Consider the following 21,604-nt stretch of genomic DNA (forward strand, 5'->3'; position numbering starts at 1 on the left):
AGAAAAGACCCTTTACTATTTGAGTCATCATACTATACAATCATATCAACTGGAGAAAAAAAAAAGCTATACTGTATATCTTTGTTTATGGAAATCATTTCTGCCAACCACACAAATAATGGCAAATAAAAACAAATGCGGTCCCTGAAATAATTACATATCTGACACGCCATCATGCACAGGCACGAAAATGCTGCAGTGAGAGTTGGAAGAAACACACAGAGCTGATCCTTTGTGACCGTGCCTGTATCCCTGCGCTATCTGGAATGAGCCATCATGTTGGACATAGTCATATCTGTATGAGTGACAAGTGTGAATAAGTAACCAGCTCAGGGAGAGGAAGTGAGGAATTGTACTACTCTTTTCTACAGCAAGGCAGTGTGTTTCAAATTAAAAAACCCAGAGAGGGGTTTTTTGAGTCTCTTTTAGTTTCTTTCACTGCGTAAACACAATGGTTTATGCCATAATACGTGCAAAAAAAAAAAGGGGGGGGGGTCTGGAAGGAAAGCTTCACACAGTGAGATGAATCATAGGCCAACAGAATTGCTTGTCTAGGTTTTTGTTTCTCATAAAGGAGAGAAGTGATGAGGGATGGCGTAGGTTTTATTTTAACATTGTTAAAGTTCACTGAACCTGCATTCAGCGTGAAGGTAAATGCCCACATTACATTCAGAGTTATCTATTTCATGCTTTTCCTCCCAGGATTAAAGATCAGCCGCTGAGCTCCAAAGCTGTGCTTTTATCTTAATTCAGTTGAATACAATAGAAATTATCAACAGCTGCACGCTGAATCTGTAAAACGTCTATCTATACTTTCGAACTTGAAGTCATATCCCTTTGCATGCTGACCTTCAGCGTGTTCATTTGCTACCGCTTTACTGCATTTGCAGAAAACCACCTCCGTCTCAGCAGCCTGCCAGTGTGGGGAATCGCTGTCGCAAGTGTTTCACCAGAAGACTGTGTGGAAGTGAAACGGCTTTCGATAGCTGATGGACACGAGGCCGATTTGGAGGGAAGTCAGAACGTCATTTTCCTATTGTGTTATCTGCAGTCTCCAGGCATAAGTCTGTGCTGCAAGTGTCACACTTTGTCTCAGCGAGAATGTTTACCTTTTTCCTGTTTTTAAAGCATAAATAATGAAATCTCTCAAAATTTACCGGTCTCAACACAGAATTATTATAGCTGTAACGTCTTATGAACATCTCTGACCTCAGGGCTCAACCGATCCCTGTAGTGTTTTTACTTTTGTTGTTCGCCCTTTGTGATTGGCTGATGTTGTGCTATAATAAAGTTCCTCTAGAAGCAAGTCTCAACACTCATGTTGAAATGCCTCTGAGCACTTATTAGGGCAGAGAATTATCTAAATCTTTCTTTTCAGAAAACTGCGTGTAAATCCACGAACGCTCTGAGGCTTAGAGTTAGGGCTGGGGGCAACACAGATGATGACGATTATGGTACAGTGGTTTTGTATTCGTATTTGCCTACGGAGCGACTACAGAGAGGCGTTTTCAATCTACGTGCTCCAAACACCCAGCAGCATGTAGTAGCATGGCTGCGTAGGTCAGGGTCATCCTTTCTGATTGTTTGAAAACTGGGCTGGAACAGGGAAGGGGGGGGGGCAACAAAGGTGACCAGGAATGCGAGAAGCACCAAAAAAAAGGACACTTTCTGTTGTTTTTAAAACTTGCTTTCCATTTGGCTCTTTCTGTGTTATAACTTCACTCTTTTCTGTGGCTGGCTGAAGGACCGAGAACAGCACCAGCAAGAGTAGCCCACAGACTGGTACATATTTTGGACACTGCCTCCATTTAGGAACAGATGCTCTCTGCAGGTAGCTTGGCAGTCTGTAGCTCCCTACAGTCTGCCAACGGAGAACCCTGTTCAGCCTATCAGACCTCAGAGGGTTAAAAGGTTTGCTGACTTCGCCCTAAAATCAGATTTGAAAAAGCCTCCTGCTATAATTACAGTACATGTTAATCATAATATGTGGTCTCAAAGGTGCCAAAGATACAAAGAAAACAAAATTAATTATTAAAAATGTACAGTACAGTTCATCCCTTTTATACTCGTTTCATGTGAGCCTGTTACCCTTCAACGAATAAGAGCTGGCATTTGTCTCCATCTAGTGGTTGAGTGTACATTCTAATTTATTATGTGCCACAGTAAAGAATCAGGGATATGCTCTAATTACAGAGTGAAACAAGACTTAATAACCCAAACAGAAAAGTTGATGCAATAAAGGAAACTACCCCCAGGCCCCAGCTCACCTATAGGGTCTGTTTTTTTATTTCCTTCTGTTGTTTGGTTTGTGAGGCTGTAGACAGGCCTCATAATCACAATACTCAGAAAATGCTGAAAGCTTCTTTTTTATATATAAATATAAAATAACATGAATTACAAGCTGATATATATATATAAACACCTTAATATATCATTGTGGTTGAATGGACATCTTGAAAGTATTTCTTTCCTCATAAAGTCTATTTTTAAATCCTTCCTCTTTCCTTTTCTTGCACATTGTGTTCCCTCTTTGCCTCCTCGTGCCACCAACAGCTGATAAAACCATTTTAATGGTGACAGCCATGTCACATACTCCTTGTGAATGACACAGCCAGGGCCGCAGGCTCTCCCCATTTGTTTTTCGTGCGAACGCACCGGCAGAACACTGTCTGAGAAGCAGCTACCAGAGAAAAGTTGTTGCTTCCCTAGATTACAAGCTAGCAGAGAAAAAAAAAAGAAACATTCTTCCATCACTTCTCCCGTATCTCTAAAGCCTCTGTACTAAAGCACTGAAGGTCTGCCACAGGAGGAGTTAATCTTTGGGAGCCTGTGTGTTGAGACAGTGTAAGGTTTCCTTCTCCCTCAGTTGGAGAGAAGCAAAGGTTTGTGGGAGTCAGCAGAGACTCGGTTGCCTTATCTCCCACCCACTGTGAACTCTGCCACTCGCGTCCCTCCGAGTCCCAAAGTCCCGGGGCATTATCTGCACCTCCGTTGCTCACAGTACATTGACCTGCTGGGACTTCGTTGCCTCTGAGCCTTCCCTCTTTCACCCTCCTGTCTATCCACCCTTTCTCCTACCCTTTTTGCCCTGCCATGCCTCTCTTCTTAGTCACTCCCTGCTTCCTCTGCCTCCTTGCATCCCACTGTTCTTTTCAATTTTCTCCAATGTTTGTGCTTTAACTTATTTTTTTCTATACCCCTTCCTCCTTTCCTTCCTGCCTCACCTAATTCCCCCCTTATTTCTTTGTAAACTCTCCACAAATCCTTCTTTTTCTCATTACTCCTCTCCCATCTTCCCTTCTCCTCCCCATTCCTAATCCCCCTCCTCTCTACTTTTTCTAAATTACAGATTCCTTTTTCTTTTCTTTTTCTCCTCCTCCCACTTTTTGACCTTCTCTGTCAAACCCCTTTTCTCCCATCCTATCCTATCCTATCCTATCTTATCCTGTCCTATCCTGTCTCTCCTGAGTATTAAGCCCATGCTGAGTTCCACTAGCGCCAGAAATACAATCAGATAATGCTAGACCAATCAGACAGGCAGAAGTTAGCTCCCTGTAGGATTGCTTGCACAGAGCGGCTACACTCTGCAGATGCTGTGTGTGAGGTCTAAGAAAGGTTTCATGCACGACTCATTCAGGAAACATAACATCCCTGCATAAGGTCAGAAAATAGCAAGTCATAAACACGGGAGTGTTTATATCATTTACATCTCATTTTGATATATTTTTAAAAATATATATATATATATTTTTTTATTATGAAATGACATGATTGTTTTGAATAAAGTGCTAATTTCTAATATCAGAAATGTGTGTTGTTACATTTCACCTAAAAGAACAATAATTCAGTTATTTCCTAGTTAAAAAAGGATTACTTTGAACTGTGAATCATGCAAAGCTACTCTGCTACTCTAGAAAAGTTAGAAAAATTAGCAGAACAGGTCATCGTTGGGTTCCTACCACCTGCAATAGTTAGCTTTAAACTTTTAATAAATAATGATCTTTCTAAATGTAGTGACAAATATTTGCTAACAGTAGTCAGTCATACTATTTTGGCTTATGTTATACTGCATTACTTTAACAGTAGAGTAGACCTCACAGATATTAAACTTTTAGTGGTTATAACAGCAAAGTCTGCGATTCTGTGCTTTATTTCACAAAAGCCAAAATATCTGTTTTCATAGCAAAAAAGAAAATAAGATACTGGGCCTTGGTGCTGCCAGTCAGATCACCTTCTGTTTGCAAATAATTTTCACTAAGCACTCATTAACTGGAAACAGTGACACATGCATGAGACAGAGAGACCTGAGAAAGTTCTGAACTCAGAAGGTCCTGCAGCCTTAAATGGCACCTCAGATGGCAGCTTTTTGCTTTTATGCTTAAAAGTCAATGTGTGTGTGTGTGTGTGGTTTTTTTTAAACCAATGAAACAATAAATAAACAATTTCTTTAACCAGCATTCATTGTAGACAGAACACACTCAGAATTATGCTGGTGCTCACCTCTTTGCGTCTCCAGTGTTTTGTTTTTTTTTCTCCAAGCTTTTCCTTGTGGAAGTAACACTGTAGACTACTTCTCTGTCATGTCATCAAATATGTGTTATTTTAAAATGCTGCCAAAAAAAAAAAAAAGCTGCTCGGCCGTGAAGCTCCCAGCACACAGTTTTTGTGCTGATGTTAATGCCAGAGGAATTCTGCAGTTACTGAGTCAGCAGAGTGTAGATGACTTTAAGCACTTGGCACCCCCGCTCTCTAACCTTACGTGATCTGCCACTTTGTGGCTGAGTTGCTGTGTTTCATAAACACTTCCACTTTACAGTAACACCACTTATAGCTGATGGTGGAATATCTAGGAAGGAAAATTTTTCACAAACGGACTTGTTGTGCAACAATGACATCCTATTACAGCATCATGCTCAAATTCAGTGAGCTCTTTAGAACCACCCATCCTTTCACAAATGTCTGTAAAGGACGACTGCATGGCCAGGGGATTGATTTGAGACAGCTGTGGCACCTGTGTGACACAAAACGCCTGAATTCAAATATTAAAAGGTGTGACCCACTTTTCTTCATACTCTGTTCGCTGCATTGTTTTCTGGAACATAAGGTGGTGTCAGCTTGCTTAAGATAGTTAAGTTACAATAGGGTGAAGCTTGCTTTGTTGCGTAAATTGATGGTGTGGTGTTTGCAGCAATGGAGAATTTGTGTAAATGATTCAAGTCTTGTTTAAGTGTAATTAGCTCCTTATGAAAAAAAATCTCTGTGGAATTACTTTTAAATCACTCATAAACACTCCTTGCTGGAGTGTTTCAAGCTTAGTTGCCGTATTTTTAGACTTCTTGTAAAATCAGGCTCAGGAGTCTTACCGTCGATTGTTGAATTTGCTTACATTTCAGGCTGTGGGGCCGTGATTAGGAGAAGCATTCATAGCTGAATCAATAACCTTGGAGAGCACCTCGGTGTATCTTTTTTTCTCTTTGAACTGCCTCTTACATTCTCAGTTTCATCCAAATATTTCAGGATTAAGCTTTTCACAATACTTCAGCACTTGCAGTTCATCAGCTTTCCATGTATGGTTCGAGTATGCCTTCTGCCCTCTCAGTGTTTGACAGAAGGGAAAAGTCTAAAGACTGACCTCAGTAGGGTGTAGACGCCAAAGTCTAACAACCAGGCAAGCCAAGTATAGAATTAAATCAATGCTTAATACACAGGGAGCAAATTAGGCAGCTAGAAAAAGTGTTTTTGTTTTATTTAGTACATGGATGTAACCTGCGAACTGTGTTAACAGGAAGGCAGCCAGACAAGGCAAACAAATTCACAGAAGATAGGCAAAAAAGACAGAAGGGCTTTTCCTCCGTAGGGGAATCAAACCTCTTGTTGGGTTTTATTTTCACTGAAAGCACTGAGGTCATGTCCTCGGCTACTTTGAATTAGAACGTTTTAAACATCCACAAGACTGATATCTTAGATAGACTGAAGATCCTGAAAAGTTAATGTTCTCAGGGTATCTAAATGTAGTGTTTCTGCTCTGCTTATGGGGAAGCACTTTCATTAAAATCCTTCCTATGGCCCAATGGTCCTTCCTCATTCTAGTCCATAGACTAGAAGAAGACTGGATTTAAAAGATTTATTTCCAAGTCTGAAAGCTAAAACCAGAAATCCAACAAGGAGCAACCCCCTGTGGTTTCAAAATATTGTTCATTTATTTAGAAAATCAGCTGTTGCCAAGACTTTAAGATATTTCTGGGCCATTGTTAGATAGTGCACAGTGAAGCGAGGCATACAGGTGAAGACCTGCAGGAAAAGGGCCACAGGCCAGACGTGACCCTGGGCCACCCACACCACAGGCATGCAGCATGCATGGTTACCTGCTCTTCCACTGAGCCACCCTGGTGCCCCACAATACTTTTTATTTATACTGACATAACAAGTTTTGGGGTCAACCTGAAAGAAAGGCAGATGTGAAATGTAAAAGTGAGGTCAGAGGTCAAATGTAAAACAACATTTGGATGCAAACTCTAATGTGATATTTGGAATCCCAAGCTTTAAAGATAAAAGACATTTTATGAAAGTTTGACCTTTTTTGACCTTGAAGAAGAGGTCAGAGGTTCAAAGTAGCGGGATATTTAGAATCCCCTTAGATCATTTCCTGTATGCCAATATGTGGTGAATACAAACAATGGCAGGAAGAACCATAGTGTTAAATAGCATTATTATCACTTTGACCTTCAAATCAATCTACTGGCCTTGAAGGAGAGGTCAGAAGTTAAATGTGACATAATATTTTAAGTCTTTATACAGTTTCTTTCTATATGTTGACATTATGCACCACATTTGTAGTTTCTAAGTTATTAACCTTTTTTTTCAATTTTGGACCAATAAATCATGAAGCTGGCCTTGAAGACCTCGCTGCATATAAGCCAAATTTTATTGGATTGTTAACATGACCCCACTCTGCACCCCTACAAAGTTTTATCAGAATTCATTCAAAACGTTTCGAGCTGTCGTGTTTGAAGACAGAATGACACACACGTACGCAAACGCTACCAAAAGCATAACTTCCTTGGCCGAGGTAATTAATTTTGTAAGTTCTGGTCCCCGTGACAGCCAGTCAGGATTATAAAACAGGACATGTTTTAGTGCCTAAAACTCCAGTTTTAAGTATTACTAAATACACTGGGGTTATCCTGTTTTGTTTCCCTCTTTCTCAGACACATCTGAGCCTCGTCTGGTTTCAAATCACCACAATGGCGACAGCAAAAGCAGGACTCTAACTAATAAGTAATGTCATAATGTGGTCATCTTTTATATACGCATTCCAGTTTGAGCTGTCTTGACTCAAAAAAAACTTGCAAAGGCTTTTCTTTAAATAGTCGTGGCCTGTTCTAAGCAAATGAGAAGTGATTGCAGCAACTTTGGAACTAAATTGGAGCTAAAAGTATTTATTTTAAGGAGGAAGCTTAGCATTGCATTATAGTATACCTAAATGAAGAACAACATGTAGCACAAATGCTTTCCTGCTCTCTTGTAATTCCTGCATTCACTCTTTTCAAAGTTAATTTAGGGTTCTTTCACAGAGGTCATGAAAACAATTATTAATCAATATAAGCCATGTCACAGATATATGAATAAAAGCTGTTTTGTTTGTTTTTAGATACGCGCTGCAGCCCTGAACATTTCTAACTGCATTACTGTCCTCAGGTCCCTGTTGTCCTCCTCTCACACTGAAGTATGTTGAATTCAGTCAAACTGCAGCCAAAACACTTTTGCTCAGTAGAAGCAGAATGGTTTGTACTATCAATAATGGCACAGTTTGAGATGGTTTTTGGGGTTATTTTTATTCTATGATTGTTAGCAGTAATTGTGTTATCGCTTAACGTTTGGGTTTTCAAATGCAAATTGCACCACATGAAAACACAATATGTCTTCATGCTTCATAACCAAAGAAGCTCAAATCAGGTGTTATCTTTTTTGACAGACTTTTTTTCTGAGGGGTGGACTATGTAGCAAGCTCGATGTAGCCTTCTTCAACAGCCGGTGCTACGAGGGTGATCACCACTTTCCTGCTGGCTTACCGTTTCAGGCCTGGAAGCTGCATTCATCTTTTACAGTGTCTGTGAATACTACACAAAATTGTTATTCCTGTAAATTAACACTCAGTGCACTCTCAGCGATTTATTTCCAACATGAAAGCTGCGCACCGCTGCTCTGAAACTTCAAACTTGAAACTACAAAGCAAGTTTGACAAAGCCAGGCTTTCTTTGCGTTAGCTGGCTTGACAAATGTGAAAGCTCTGGTCAGATCTTACGAGATCAACTTCCTCTGCTAACCCAGGCTTTCCACGTCAGGCTCTGTGTGCGCACGCACAAAGGGGGCGTTTAACACATCATTTGACAAAATGGACATAGTGCGGGCCACATTCGCTCTCTCACACACCCACCCACACACACACACACACACACACACACACACACGCACAGCATTCGCATACACACAGGCTCACACGGAGAGCTATTTTTTTTTTTAAACCTCTAATTAGCAACAACAGCTGCAGCACTTTTCCAACAAAAACAACAATACGGCAGTTTTTAACATGATATTTACTGTCAATATTTTGACAGGGAGCGTACAATGGTTTGGTGGTACCGTATTGTGCGGTAATCACATGATTGGCAGCTTGATCCCCAGCTGCGCAAGACATAAACCCTTTATAGAGGCATCAGTTTATGTACTGCAACCAGACTGAACAAAAATCCCCTGTGTGATGCACCACAGCAACAATATAAAATGACTGTACATTTCCTACTGCCATGAAACCACTTTTCAAATATGCATATACAGAATTTCATCAGGCCAAAGTGATGACATCACACTTTAATATCTTATCATATTAGTCAGGCCCTTAACAGTATTCATATCTTATTAGTTTGTGTGATTGATACCAAAAGACTGTTATGAAAAATTAACTTTTCAGAAACATCTTCTAAATCATTTAAGGGGGACGTGCTTACAAATGATAAACAATTTACCCTTGATGCTCATCCAAATACACATCAACCTTTCAAGGTGTGATATCAGCCTTTTTTCTGATTTACAGCCGTTTTGTGCAATATAAAGCACTCCAAAACAAAAATTGACTTCAAAAGGAGCTTAATACATTATTTAGATCATGTTTGGCTTTTAGATCCTGTCAGTCCCCATACCAACAGCTCTGCATCTCCTTTCACTTCTGCTCTGCCTGACAGGCAGGCCCTTTTGTTTAACTGAGTTTCTAAGGAGAATCTTCTGAGGTACAAAATCAATCATTCGATGAGGTGTCAGGTGTGTTTTTTGCTTTTTTTTTTTTTTGTCTTCATGTTGCTTTCATTGCTGTTCATCCTGCTCCAGGAGAGCTTGGTAGATTTCTGATTTCAGAAATCGTGGATAACAGTCGTTTTCCATCAGGCCATATATCAGTTTCTGCGCCCTGTCGAAGCAATTTGGCCCCGGCTGAGAGATATTTTCGCTGATTTCTTCTCTCGTCACACAGTCGATGTTTATCTGAGTTCAGAGAACAGCAGCTTTTATTTTGACCTTTCTTTCTGAATATATTTTTACATCCTGTGTTTAGATAAACTATGTGACACTGAGCAACAAAGAGTGAAAGGCTTCCTTTAAACGTGAATGTTTTTCACAGTAAAAGCGTGTTGAACTACCAGCAGCTGAGGGTGATTTGAAGATACACAAGTCTGACTTTACTCAATTTACAAAAGTCATACCTGTCTAGTCGCACCAACTTGAACAAACTCGGTGTAAATCCTTTTGGCAGCAACGGTCATTTCTCTCGCTCTGGTAATTTTCTTGTACTTCTCACAGGCCAGCCAAAAAAGAAGGTTCTCCTCACTGTACTCTGTCCTCAAGAAGTCCTCAAACACCAGCTGGCCAGCTGTGCAAAGGCAACAGAAACACTTTGAAATCCTGACAGTTTCATTTCAAACACTGAAGAAGCAAAGACTTGAATTTTTAAGGACCCGAGTGTCATAATTCTCCATGCTTTAAAATACAGGGTGTTCAGTCTGCTACAGTTTTCTGCTGTACAGTTTTATAACTACACAGGTTGGAAAAGCTTCTTATTTCTTTCTTTCCTGTTTTACACCACAAAACTGAATCAACAGCTACCAGAGAGCAGGTATCTCACATTTATCAGGCTGACAATTAGATAAAACGGTTATAACCAGTTACTTTGGAGTAGCAGTGTCAGGTAAGGCCAGCTTTTTATGCTCCAACATCGAACAGTAGGCATAAATGCATATTAACCTATTACTTGTCAATGCCCATGCTGTGTATAGGAGTGATTATATAACGGTGTCTGCAGTCATTATTTCTGGTCTGTTTTGTCCAAATGGCCTTATTTTTTTCAGATTTTAATAATTTTTACTCACTTTTATAGATCATAAGATGGCACAGGCCATGAAATTATTATATTTTCTTTAAAAAGTGTCTAATATAGCTGAGAAACACGTTTTGGTTCGTGTTTTTGTCCATCGTGTTGTATAATAAAAATATTTTTGAATTCCTTTTGGTAACATTTTATGTACTTTATTTATATTTAATAATTGTATCACATTAAAATTATTTTAAAATCATGTTTATCTCTAAAAAATATGTGACTAAGAATTTTGCATCAATATGACATGTATATATATACTACTCTAAAATCTAAAAAGTACTTGGACCAAGAGCATTTTTTCAGTGTCAAAGTTTTTTTCTAAAAGTTTAAAATTGTCAGTTCTGTTTCCATCAAACTTGGTCATCGAGGTCGAAAAAAAAATAGATTGCCTAATTTGGCTATAACAGAGTTGACTTATCATACTGTTTGTTTCTCTGAATGAAAGTAATAAAATATGTACTTTGTGTTTGGCAGTCATGGATTTGTTAAAATTATCTGATATCTCATTGAAAACATGTTTAATATTGGCCAGTCGATCTGCGTCCCTGCCCTCACCTATCATCACGAGCTCTGGGTAGAGACCGAAAGAACGAGATCGAGGATACAAGGATGCACATCGAAAGGAGCTGGTTAAAGTTGATCAGGTAACTGACTAGGATGCCTCCTGGGCACCTCCTAGGTGAGGTGTTCTACACGTGTCCTACTGGGAGGAGACTCCCCAGATGAGCTGGAAAAGGTGGTGGGTGAGGGACGTCTGGGCTTCTCTAATTAGACTTTCACCCCCGCAACTCGAACTAGGATAAGTGGTAGAAAATGGATGGATGGAAAGTGTTCCTTTAATTTTCCGAGCAGTGTACAACAGTTCAAGAATCAAGAATCAAGAATGCCTTTATTAGTCCCACAAATCGGGAAATTGCAGTTAACAGAACATCCATCCAAAACAAGCATAAACATAACACAGACAGGGGGGACAGCTGTCTGAAGTCATGCAGCCGTTTCTCAACGGCGCTACCTTTAGCAGAAAGACAGAAAGAGATACATTGGGATAGTTAGGTTCAAAAAATCATCTCATACTGTGTTCATAAAGAACACCTTACGAAGTTCCAAAAAACACCTCAGCAAAAGCATATTGCACATATAAAGCCGGGATAGCAGTATGGTGGGTAGGGTCAGGGTCAGGAGGGGATGCAGACGGAGACGAGAGGGTGGGGGCATTGTGGAGCCCAGATGCCAGCTCCCAGCCAAAACAGTTCGCTGATAGTGATGGAAGTTCATCAGCGGCCTTGGTACACCAGATCCAGCTTCACAAATCACAGAGAGGGCTGAGGGGGAGGGCGGCCGTCACGCATAGCTCTGGAGAGATATGATTGCCAGCCAAGGCCGGCTAGGGAGCCGAATTCTGATAATGCAGATGTTGTTTTGGAACAGGCTGCTTGTTTTTTTTCAACAGCCTTCAGTCTCACTGGGAAACCATTCAATAAATCCAATAATCCAAATTCATTAGTTACCGTCCTCACTGTGCAGAACCGTACCTTATCTCCAGATCGAACCCCTCTCACCTGCTACTCCCCAAGTCTACGGCTCAGGTTCATCAGTCTGTACGGTTCTGGTCAGCCCATCCACCTGGGTCGGCAGCCTCTGCAGATGTCGAACTGCCGTCCAGGTTTTCTTGATTTCTCGGTAAATCAGGTATCCTCCGAGCCCAAACAGAAAAGATACCGCTACCAGATAGCCAAATATGTAAGCGTCTTCCACGTCTTCCACCTCGAGGGCCGAGAAGCACACAGGTCTCCACGAGCTCCAAGAATCGATGACGTATCCAACCGGGTCTGTTCCACTCGGACACGCAGGCTCCCCTTTCCCAGATCTCATAGTGGAAAAAATTCGATCAATGGTCGTGAAGGCCCAGTTTGCCAAATCCATATTGCTCTCAATCTTATTCTTATTCGAACAGTGTGCAAGAGACGCTCTCACAGCAAGCAGCAAGCAGGAAAGATAGGGAGGGCAGGGAGAGAGATAGAATGCGACCGTCCCCGTCAGAGGCTGGAGCAAGAGCTGGAGCAGTTGCCGTGTCTTTTAAAACCTTGTTTTCTTGGTTACCACTGTGACATTAAATAGAGTTCCTTTTGAAATATATTACTGACAAATTTGTGTTCATGGACAGGAAACAGCATAATAATTCACGTCCATGAACACAAAAAAAATAAAGAGACTCTTTGTGACAGTTTCACAAACTGCTGTGAGACCGGGTTGATCCAAAATATGACCAATTCCAAGCTTTTACTGCATGGTTTTGATGCCTGAAACTAAATCAAAACCCAGTGACAATGAAGATAAATGGGGAAACTTTAATGTGATTTCGACACAAGACTCAGGAATGCTTGCTTGGGTCAGATCAATATGATTGTTAGGAGGGCTTGTTAGAATTTTCAATCATGTGCAAACTAAAATTTTAAAAAAGTGATATATAACTTTCTTCAAAAAGGATATATAAATGATTACACAATTTCTTGGTGGCAAGATACAAAATCTAAAAAAAAGTTGACTGAAAATTCATCTTTTAAAAAAGTTGGAAAAAAAAAAATCTAATTGAGCATTGTATTATTTCCAGCAGCCTTCAGAGCCAATAATCATTTGTTGCGGCTGCCTTTGCAAGCTGCTTTGCAACCCACCTAAACTCCAGCTATCGATGCTATTTATGACTTCTCATGTTATTGATGCCAAATGCTCTCTGTACTGTGAGGGAAGCTGCTGCTGCTGCTCTCCCCGCCTTTTAATTTTCCATGTATGTGCATGAAAGTTCAGAGAGGTCTCAGAGCAGAACCATATCACCAAATATCTATTACTGCAGTTGAGATAACAGTCCTGTTTTGACTGAAGGTCTCAGAGAACTAAAAGGTTTATTTAAGATAAGATAGGATAAACTTTATTGTCATTGTAGGCACCATTCCTGAGAATCTATCCACCTCTTTAGGTCTTGATTACAGAATGAAGTAGTTTATGTGTTACATCCATGTGCATCATCATGCTTAATCACAGTCTGAGTTCTGATGATGTACATTAGACTTGAGCGTAACCTTTTATACTTGCTGATATGAAGGATTTTCACATCTAATCTACAGAAATGAGCAGCTCATTCTGAGTCTTCTCCCATTTTAATTTCACCGTATGTTACCAGAAACCTCTGCCCTATGCTCGTTAAAAAGAAAATTTAACCCATTCGCAGTTAAATTTATAATGTATTTTAGGCAAATTTTCATAAGAGCAATAAGCCTTCTCTGAAGGTTAAGCAATTCTGTATCTTTTGCTCACATGCTCCTTTCCTCCTAATAGTGCTTGGAAGCTCAAAGAAGTCAGTGAACAAAGAGACGATACAGAAAACTGCCAGGCATTGTGGTGGATGTCTGGAGGCCCTTTTAACTTCAAAACCTTCAAAACCGAACCCCGCGTGCTCTGCCACGGCATCGTATAATTGCACACACCAATATTTCTTGTTATCTGCTCCCCACACTCCTTACCTTTATTATGGGCGTATTCACGGAGCTGTGATTCCAACGCAGGTGTTAAATACTCAGCTCGTCTTAGGGGAGCACAAACAAGCAGCTAACTGCGAACACCAGCGTTATTCACAGAAATCGCTTTACATAAATCACAGCTGGTGCTCTGACAGTAATTGACAGGAAACAAAACACATCCAGAGGCCGCTTGTTCCTGTCTACAAATCACTCCGTATCTGAGCTTTCAATCATAACAGAGCTGACTGTTTAAATTCACACGAGACGTAAAGGTATATGAGTGCCATAAAAATTTATTTTTTGCCACTGTTTACCTATTTATCACATGTCACTGCAGTCCTTCAAAAGGAAATGGAGTAAATGGAATGCAAGATGAAATTTATACTCTGGAGGGCAGTTAATCTTGACGCCGAAGACGACAGGCTAAAATATTGCAGATGGGCTGAATTCATTTCAGCGAAGTAATGAGAGACAAAAGGCAGCAGAAAGAGTGGGAAAGAGAAAGAACTTATCTGCCACCTCTGTCACTTTCAAATAAAGGGCAGGAGTATGGTCAGGTGATAGCCACGAGCAGGTGCCGGCTTTCTAAATGAATAAGAGCCGGTTGAAATCATCCTATCTACACCAGCAGCTCAGATCACGCTTCTTATCTCGGCCAGTGTCTACTCCTTAAATATATCTTCCAAATGGGTTTGATGAACTTGAGGGAAGACTATATCCTTGATCCTCCTAAAGAAGCCCAGAGGGCAATTCACCAAGATTTGCAGGGCCGAGCGGCGCAGAATTGAGAAGATTTAAAAAAAAAAAAAAAAAGAGGATGAGGAATTGAGAGAGCAGGCTTTGGCAGGAGAATGAGAGGACTAAGTGGGCTTACTTTTACACTTCAGAAGATGGTCAAATGACTCCCCCCACGCCATGACATCATCAGCAGGAGCCCTGCAGAGCAAAAATCTTCATGAAATGTACGTCTTGTCAAACAGACAATGTACACTCTGTACAAAGAACTGGGGCACAGTCCTGTCAATGATAAGCTGATAAAAAGTAAAATCCCAAATTGTACCCACTTATTACATTAGATTAACTAATTAATGTTTTATCTCCTAAGCGTCACTTTTAAATTAACTGATATAAATCATTCATATTGTCAGTTTAATAAAAATCCAAATGGGTACCTCGTTTTGTCATATTAAGTCTAGAGGATGAAATTAATGACAATGAGTAACATCTCAGCTGATAGTGGCTCCTAATTGAATAGCAGGTAGCAGTACAGTGAATGATCTGATATCTGATGCCAAATATTAGATCACTCAGTGTTGTCTCCTGGATGGGAGTTCATTCCTGACCACAGCAGTGAAAAAAAGTGTTCTGATCTTTTCCTTACATTTTTTGCTTTTACGTATCATCACAAAGTTTATAGTAAATGCTGACAACACAGTGTAGTTACCACAGAATAATGTGAAAATCATTGTTTTGATCGGTTGCCTATAAGTACATTAAGAAGGCAAGTGACAGCCAGGTGCTTCTAATCAAATGCACTTTATTAACTGATCATCAGTGTGAGCACCTCTACAAAAGGAGAAGTTTCTGCAGTTTGCTGGACAGGAGCTTTCAATGCCACGAGCTTCCCTTGAGTGGATATCCCTGCAAATTGACCCCAAGGTCAGATAATGCAGTGCTCAGAACAACTGCAAAAACCCCAGGAGCTACAGTTTCGACTTTTAACATGCTATCTGAGGCCTGTAATGTTAAAGTTTATGATAATACAATTAGAAACAGACTGAACAAGTGTGGCTTGTTTGGAAGGGTTGCCAAGAGAAAGCCTAATCTCTAAAAAAAAAGAACATGGCAACTCAGCTTAGGTTTGCAAAGCTGCATCTGAACTATGACAAGACGTCTGGAACAAAATTCTTTGGACAGACAAAACCAAAATGGAGCTCTTCGGTCATAATGGAGTGTGCCATGCTTGGAGAAAAATCAAACACAACATATCAGCTGGGCCAAAATTGGTTCATGCAGCAGAACAGTGATCCCAAGCACAGCAGCAAATGTGCAGCAGAATGGCTGAAAAAGAAAAGAATCAAGGTGCTGCAATGGCCCAGCCAAAGTCCAGACCTCAGCCTCATTAAAATAATGTGGTGGGACTTTAAGAGAGCTGTGCATAAACAAATGCCCACAAACCTCAACGAAGTGAAGCAATAAGAGTGTCAGAATTCCTCTACAACTTTGTGAGTCATACAGAAAACAATTAAATTCAAGTCGTTGCTGCTAAACATATTCCTACAAGCTACTGAAATATGGGGTGTACTTAGTTTTTCACAGGACTGCATAGAGCCCTGGGGAAACTTTCTTTTTCCACATGACTGCGATAATGTATAACATTTTAAAAATGGCCCCTCGGCATAATAACCACTTTTACTTTAAGAACTTTAGTTGTGTTAACACAGTTATGCTGTATATCTGCACAGACAGCATGCACAATGCCAGCAAAGAACTCAGATTGCATGCCCTGCAGCCAGAGCCTGATCTTGCTTGTAGCGCCCATTTCTACCTGTTTCTGCAATGGAATCTCAGCAGTGTCTCTTTGAAGCCTCTTTGGGCCAGTTTTCACTTTGCGTTGTCGGTTTTGTGTTCAAACTTGTGTTGACGTGTGGGACTATAGCCTAAGGGTTATATCGTTTACTCATAATTACGTGACCGCACATTTTACGTCATGTTACGGAGTAACATAAACATAATGTAACGAGTAGTGTGACACGTTACTTTCTCCAGTGAACAATTAAGACAAAAATGCTGGAAAGCTCAGCAAAGTTCAGAGGTAACCTGGAAGGGAACAAAGGGCTTTATAATTAGCTGATAGGAAACAAGTGTGATAGAAAACCTGAAGGGAAAATAGAACCAAAGGGAGGAAACAGAACTAGCAACAATAAAACCAGGTCCATGCAGATCATCATGGGTTTTACTTGAATATTTGTTTCACCGCTTAGCAAAACAGTTACTTGATATAAAGCAGTTTTCAGGTTCTTGTGTAACACTGCTGTGTTTGTGTAATACAAAATTCATACCCAGTGTTTTCTGCACTCATTTTTTGACGTATTTATTTCCAATCAAAAATAATTTCTCCTCTTAGGTTGAAATTATATTAATCAGTTAATGCAGTAAAATTAATTATACTGCAGTGTGGAAAAAAATAAATGAAAGTACTGAAATGAAAGTATGTGTTGGAATATTCATAGTATATGCCACATACATTTACTTACGTACGTTTACTTCCCTGAGAAATTTGTCTGGAAAATAACTTAACTGATTAAAAATACAGAAGCTTATAATGTTCTGTGTCATCATGAACTTTGTGTTCTGACTGTACAATGAGCCACATTGATGAAGACGACACAATGATAGAAATGGAGACTTCGAGGTCACCCTGTTGTTGAAATTCTCTGTTTTCCACATTCTGTTTTGTAAATGATGTAATCAAGACTGATATGCTCTGACTATATGACAACTGTAAGTTGAATTAGAAAGTGCCAGTACTCCATTTCATGTCCAGCACCACACTGGGCATGGTATGCAGTTCTGACCCGGATTAATCTGTAAACTGTTTGGAAATGGCTTTATTAAATTTAATATTTGGACTCCTTATTCTGTTGTTTTGTCATTCCTGTTCGATGAAACGAACACGCAGAAACTTAAAGGCTTAAACAGCAATACACACACTCTTATTATATTAAATTCCTTCATATGCAAAAGTATACACAAAATAAAAGTTAATTTAAAAAAAAGTGTTAGCTAGAGCTAGTCTGAAAATCTGTTCACATTTAGTAAATCACAGTTGTACAAACAACCATAACGAAACATTTTTCATACAAGCTGCTGATATTATGCAGATGGCACTTTAAAAGGTGTGGGGACTGGGGTTACCAGCACAGACTGAAAATCCAGTAAGTTTAATTCTAACTAGTCTACAGTGACTTAGGTTTATGTCAGAAATCTGTTTTTTTTTTTTTTATGCCAAACTAGCAGCATCCTCTTGGCATTAGTACACTTGTTCAGAGATTTTAAATCGGATGAAACTTTAATGATTCCTGTGGGCAAACTGGGTCGTTGCAGCAGCAGCAGCAGCAGCAGCAGCAGCGGAGAACCAGATAAGAATAAGTCAGAGCAGTGCATGTTATTCAAGAAATTACAGCAAGTGAATATGCTGAAAAGTAGAGCAAATAAATCACAAAACAAGCCCCTTCACTGACAAACTCACAGGATCAAATACTGCAAGACCTATTCACGCTATCTGACATTTGGATGGCATAATATCTGCTTCACCGATTATGTCTATGACAAATAAAAATATGCATTGTAAGCAGGCAGGTACAGTAGCTTCTGGATGAAGGGAAATGGGCTATTTTTATCTGTGACAGCTCCTCAGGATTCTGTTAGATCCTATTTTTTTTTTAACACAACCTACTACATGTTCCCATAGGGCCTTCTAATGAGGGGCTGCTCCAGCATACATATTCAAATAGCCCAGGGTGGGCTTTACAGCACATCAATTACTTGCTTGTACAGTACAGAATTATCTAAGGTTTACAACCTTTTAGAGTAAGTGATCTAAGGAGGCAATAATAGGATCAAACGGGGAAAAGGGCCAGTATTTGACAGGAGGAATATGATGCTGTAATGGCAGCAACATTTCCACTTTTTATACTCTTAAACTAGGCTGACACTACAAAGTAGTTGAGCAAAGACTGAAGTCGACTGAAGTTTCTGAGTATAAAAGATGAATTTATTAGAAAATTACTTTAACACAGGTAGAATTAATATTAGATGACCCACCTATCCCATATGATGATATGACCCTTGGAAGTTGACCCAAAATACACCTTTTAAATTTTTCTTCAAAGAATTATCAGAGAAATTTAAAACAGCAAGCACAGTAAAACCAATGTGTGTGTGTGTGTGTAGCAGAAAAGTCCAGGTGCTCAGCTTTGAACTGGTGAAATATCTGCAGTCCAGACCTTTCATACATGAGTAAATTACATGCACTTAAGATATGACACAAATTGGCTGATTCTTAGAAGTTCAGGTTGGAACTTTTGCATGGCTAAAGCAAAATTGGTCCCATTTAACAATTTCAAGTCACCAGGTGGCCCATTACAGTGAGGAGGTTGTCTGTTTCTGTAGGCTATACTTGTACTTTATGTATTTTTAAACATCTTAATTAATTGTTACTTGAGTCCTTTATTTTCAGTCTTAACTATTGCACTGAACTAAAGACTAATATTTGAGATTGGAGTATAAAACTAAAAAGTGAGAGTGAACTGTGAAAAGAACAAAGGAAAGGAGCAGGTGCAGCAGAGACGACGCTGCTGGTGCATCTGCAGCCACCTTGAAGACGGTGCTCCAGAGAGAATACGCTTTCAACAGCCCTCAGCTCTCCCTCTTTAAAAGATACACATTCATAAATGTGCACATCATGTATGGATGTCCTGTGCCAAAGATTCAGAGGGTGCCTGGTGACCAGAGCTGTGAGCCTTTGTTTGGCAGTCTCTAGAGCCTCAGTTATAGACATCATAATTCTTTTAACAGAGTATAATTTTCCCATACGCTGCTCTAGAGAGAGCTGTCAGTGTGGAGAAATATAGAACATAAAGAACGCTTCCTGATGTCATTGCATTTTTTTTCTCTCTCCAGGATGTCATTAAGTCAGCAGCATCAGCCTGACTCTGGAAGCCAGGCATCAGTACCTGGTGGAAGACCGCTCCGGGCGCCGCAGTCCAGCAGCCGGCTGCGGCGAGCCAACATTGCAGAGTGAGTGTCACACAGTTTTCTGCTGTGACAGCTGCCCAAGTGACTCAACATAATAGACAGGTACTGCAGACTTGTGTTGCTTGCAAACTATCAAATTTACACTTATTTTTCAATCAGATTCTAGTGAACAGAACCACATGCATTCTTCTGTCTAGTTCTATGAATCATTCAGCTGGGGCTTATGTGCAATAAAATGTCTTTGGAAGATGAAGGTAAGCAGTAAGACACCTATCTACTGGTGACTAATCTGTTCTTTGTCTTTTTAAATGAATTACTTGTTTCCTAGAATTAAATTTGGTGTCATTGTCCTTCCATCCCATTAAGTGAAAATGCCCTTTAATGTCCAAACATGTAAAACTGGAGGCCATCTGCAAGATCCAGCACAGAACACAGCAGCAGGCATTAAAGATGGCAGATGTGCCATTGATCAACTCAAGAGGAGCAAGAAAGGAGTAGCTAGGGTGATGGTGGGTTGCAAAGTAGCTTGCAGATGCACAGTAACCATGTGCAGGCTAAGGTTGATTAAACAGCACACCCAGCATTTTCAGGGTGTTCACGAGATGCTGAAGGCAGAAAATGCCATTTTAGAGATTAATAGGGAGGCTCAAACTGACAGATCTGGCACATATTTGTACAACTTCTGTTAGATAATTGTGTAACAAGCTCACTTGCCCAACTATTGTTGTCCTAAATCACTCAATTCTTAAAATTATTTATAACAAAGCAAAAATCACTCAGAGGTTCTAATAGTTTTAAGGTCTATTTTCAGCTTCACTCCCATTATCAATCCGTACCTCAGAAGTAAAGGACAAGGCGCCCGAAGAAAGGCTATCCTAATCCAGAGTGCATCATATAGAACACACAACACATTCAGCTTAAAAGACTTCTCACTCGTCTTTGGCCCTTTTTCATGTTTTCTTAGGGAGGGAAGGAGTGAAGGGAAAGAGAGCTGCAGGCACGCTGAGAAACACAAAGGAAGAAACTTCCAATAAAAACTGCACAGATCACAGGAGCCCCATCAGAAACACTTGTTCTCCAACTCGCAGACAAGAGAGAACCATCCGCAAAACACATCCCAGTTTTATTTTAGCAACATGTTTTCTGGATGGGCGAGATCAGAGAAAGTCAGTCATTACCGAAGAACAAAGCATACCGGAGGGGAGGTACTGTAAAACAGTAAGAATATTCAACAATACCAAAAAGCTCAGCGACAGACAGCCTCTTTGTCTCGAATTACAAAGCCAATTTGGAGTTCATACTTACAACATGTGTTTTCTGTTGCCGAAAAGTATGTTTTTGCTGTTGTGGACATAAGTGTCCTTCTTGTCAGGCTTCTCTTTCTGCTTCTGACTTACTTCACAGGTACAAGTCTGTGCATGTTGAGCTGCGCTACAGGCGTTCCCAGGGTTGATAGAAATGTCACTATTAACTCGTCAGTTCTTTTAACTGCATGCTCGAAAACAGACGTGGAGCCACGTTTTTTGGCTGCAAAACCGCACATTTTGTTGCTTTCCAAGTTTGTGTTTTCTCAAGATAGAGTTTATAGAAACTTATGAATCTGAATAATTTGAATTGGAAATTAAAAAAAAAAAAACATATCATTAGTTACTTACTATTCCCTGCTGCTGCACACCTGTTTGGATTAGATTTTGGCTCTTTAAGAAGGCCATGTGAAAAATATGTTAATTTCAGAATCAAGTGGTAACATTTATTTTACCCATAATATCCCATAATACATCTGAAAATAATTAACATAATAATTATTATTATTTAGTGAGTTGAACATTGCTTTCCTCACTATTTGCAGGCGTACAGCTATTCAATGACCCAGAAACAATTCCATTTAAATTTGGTCTTAAAA

The 21,604-nt window shown here is 39.9% G+C and overlaps 1 protein-coding gene across 1 annotated transcript; it reads right to left on the minus strand.

The window, feature by feature from the left end:
• Positions 1-9,317: 9,317 nt before the first annotated feature.
• LOC115779363 (regulator of G-protein signaling 21-like) lies at positions 9,318-21,106 on the minus strand. Its single transcript, XM_030727987.1, has 4 exons — positions 21,007-21,106; positions 14,816-14,877; positions 9,756-9,922; positions 9,318-9,537 (listed from the first exon to the last, which is right to left on the minus strand). The coding sequence occupies exons 1-4, from the start codon at positions 21,009-21,011 to the stop codon at positions 9,361-9,363; spliced, it is 411 nt and encodes a 136-aa protein (XP_030583847.1). The 5' UTR covers positions 21,012-21,106; the 3' UTR covers positions 9,318-9,360.
• Between the last annotated feature and the right edge of the window lie 498 nt (positions 21,107-21,604).

This window comes from Archocentrus centrarchus, chromosome 4 (assembly GCF_007364275.1).
Source record: "Archocentrus centrarchus isolate MPI-CPG fArcCen1 chromosome 4, fArcCen1, whole genome shotgun sequence".
Lineage (NCBI taxonomy): Eukaryota > Metazoa > Chordata > Actinopteri > Cichliformes > Cichlidae > Archocentrus > Archocentrus centrarchus.

Excerpts from the sequence above, each read along its gene's own strand:
- LOC115779363 (XM_030727987.1), bottom strand. Across the intron at positions 9,923-14,815 it reads CCATCTTCTGAAGTGTAAAA|CTGGCCAGCTGGTGTTTGAG; the intron begins GTAAGCCCACTT and ends GCCTTTGCACAG. Across the intron at positions 9,538-9,755 it reads AAGTTGGTGCGACTAGACAG|ATAAACATCGACTGTGTGAC; the intron begins GTATGACTTTTG and ends CTCTGAACTCAG.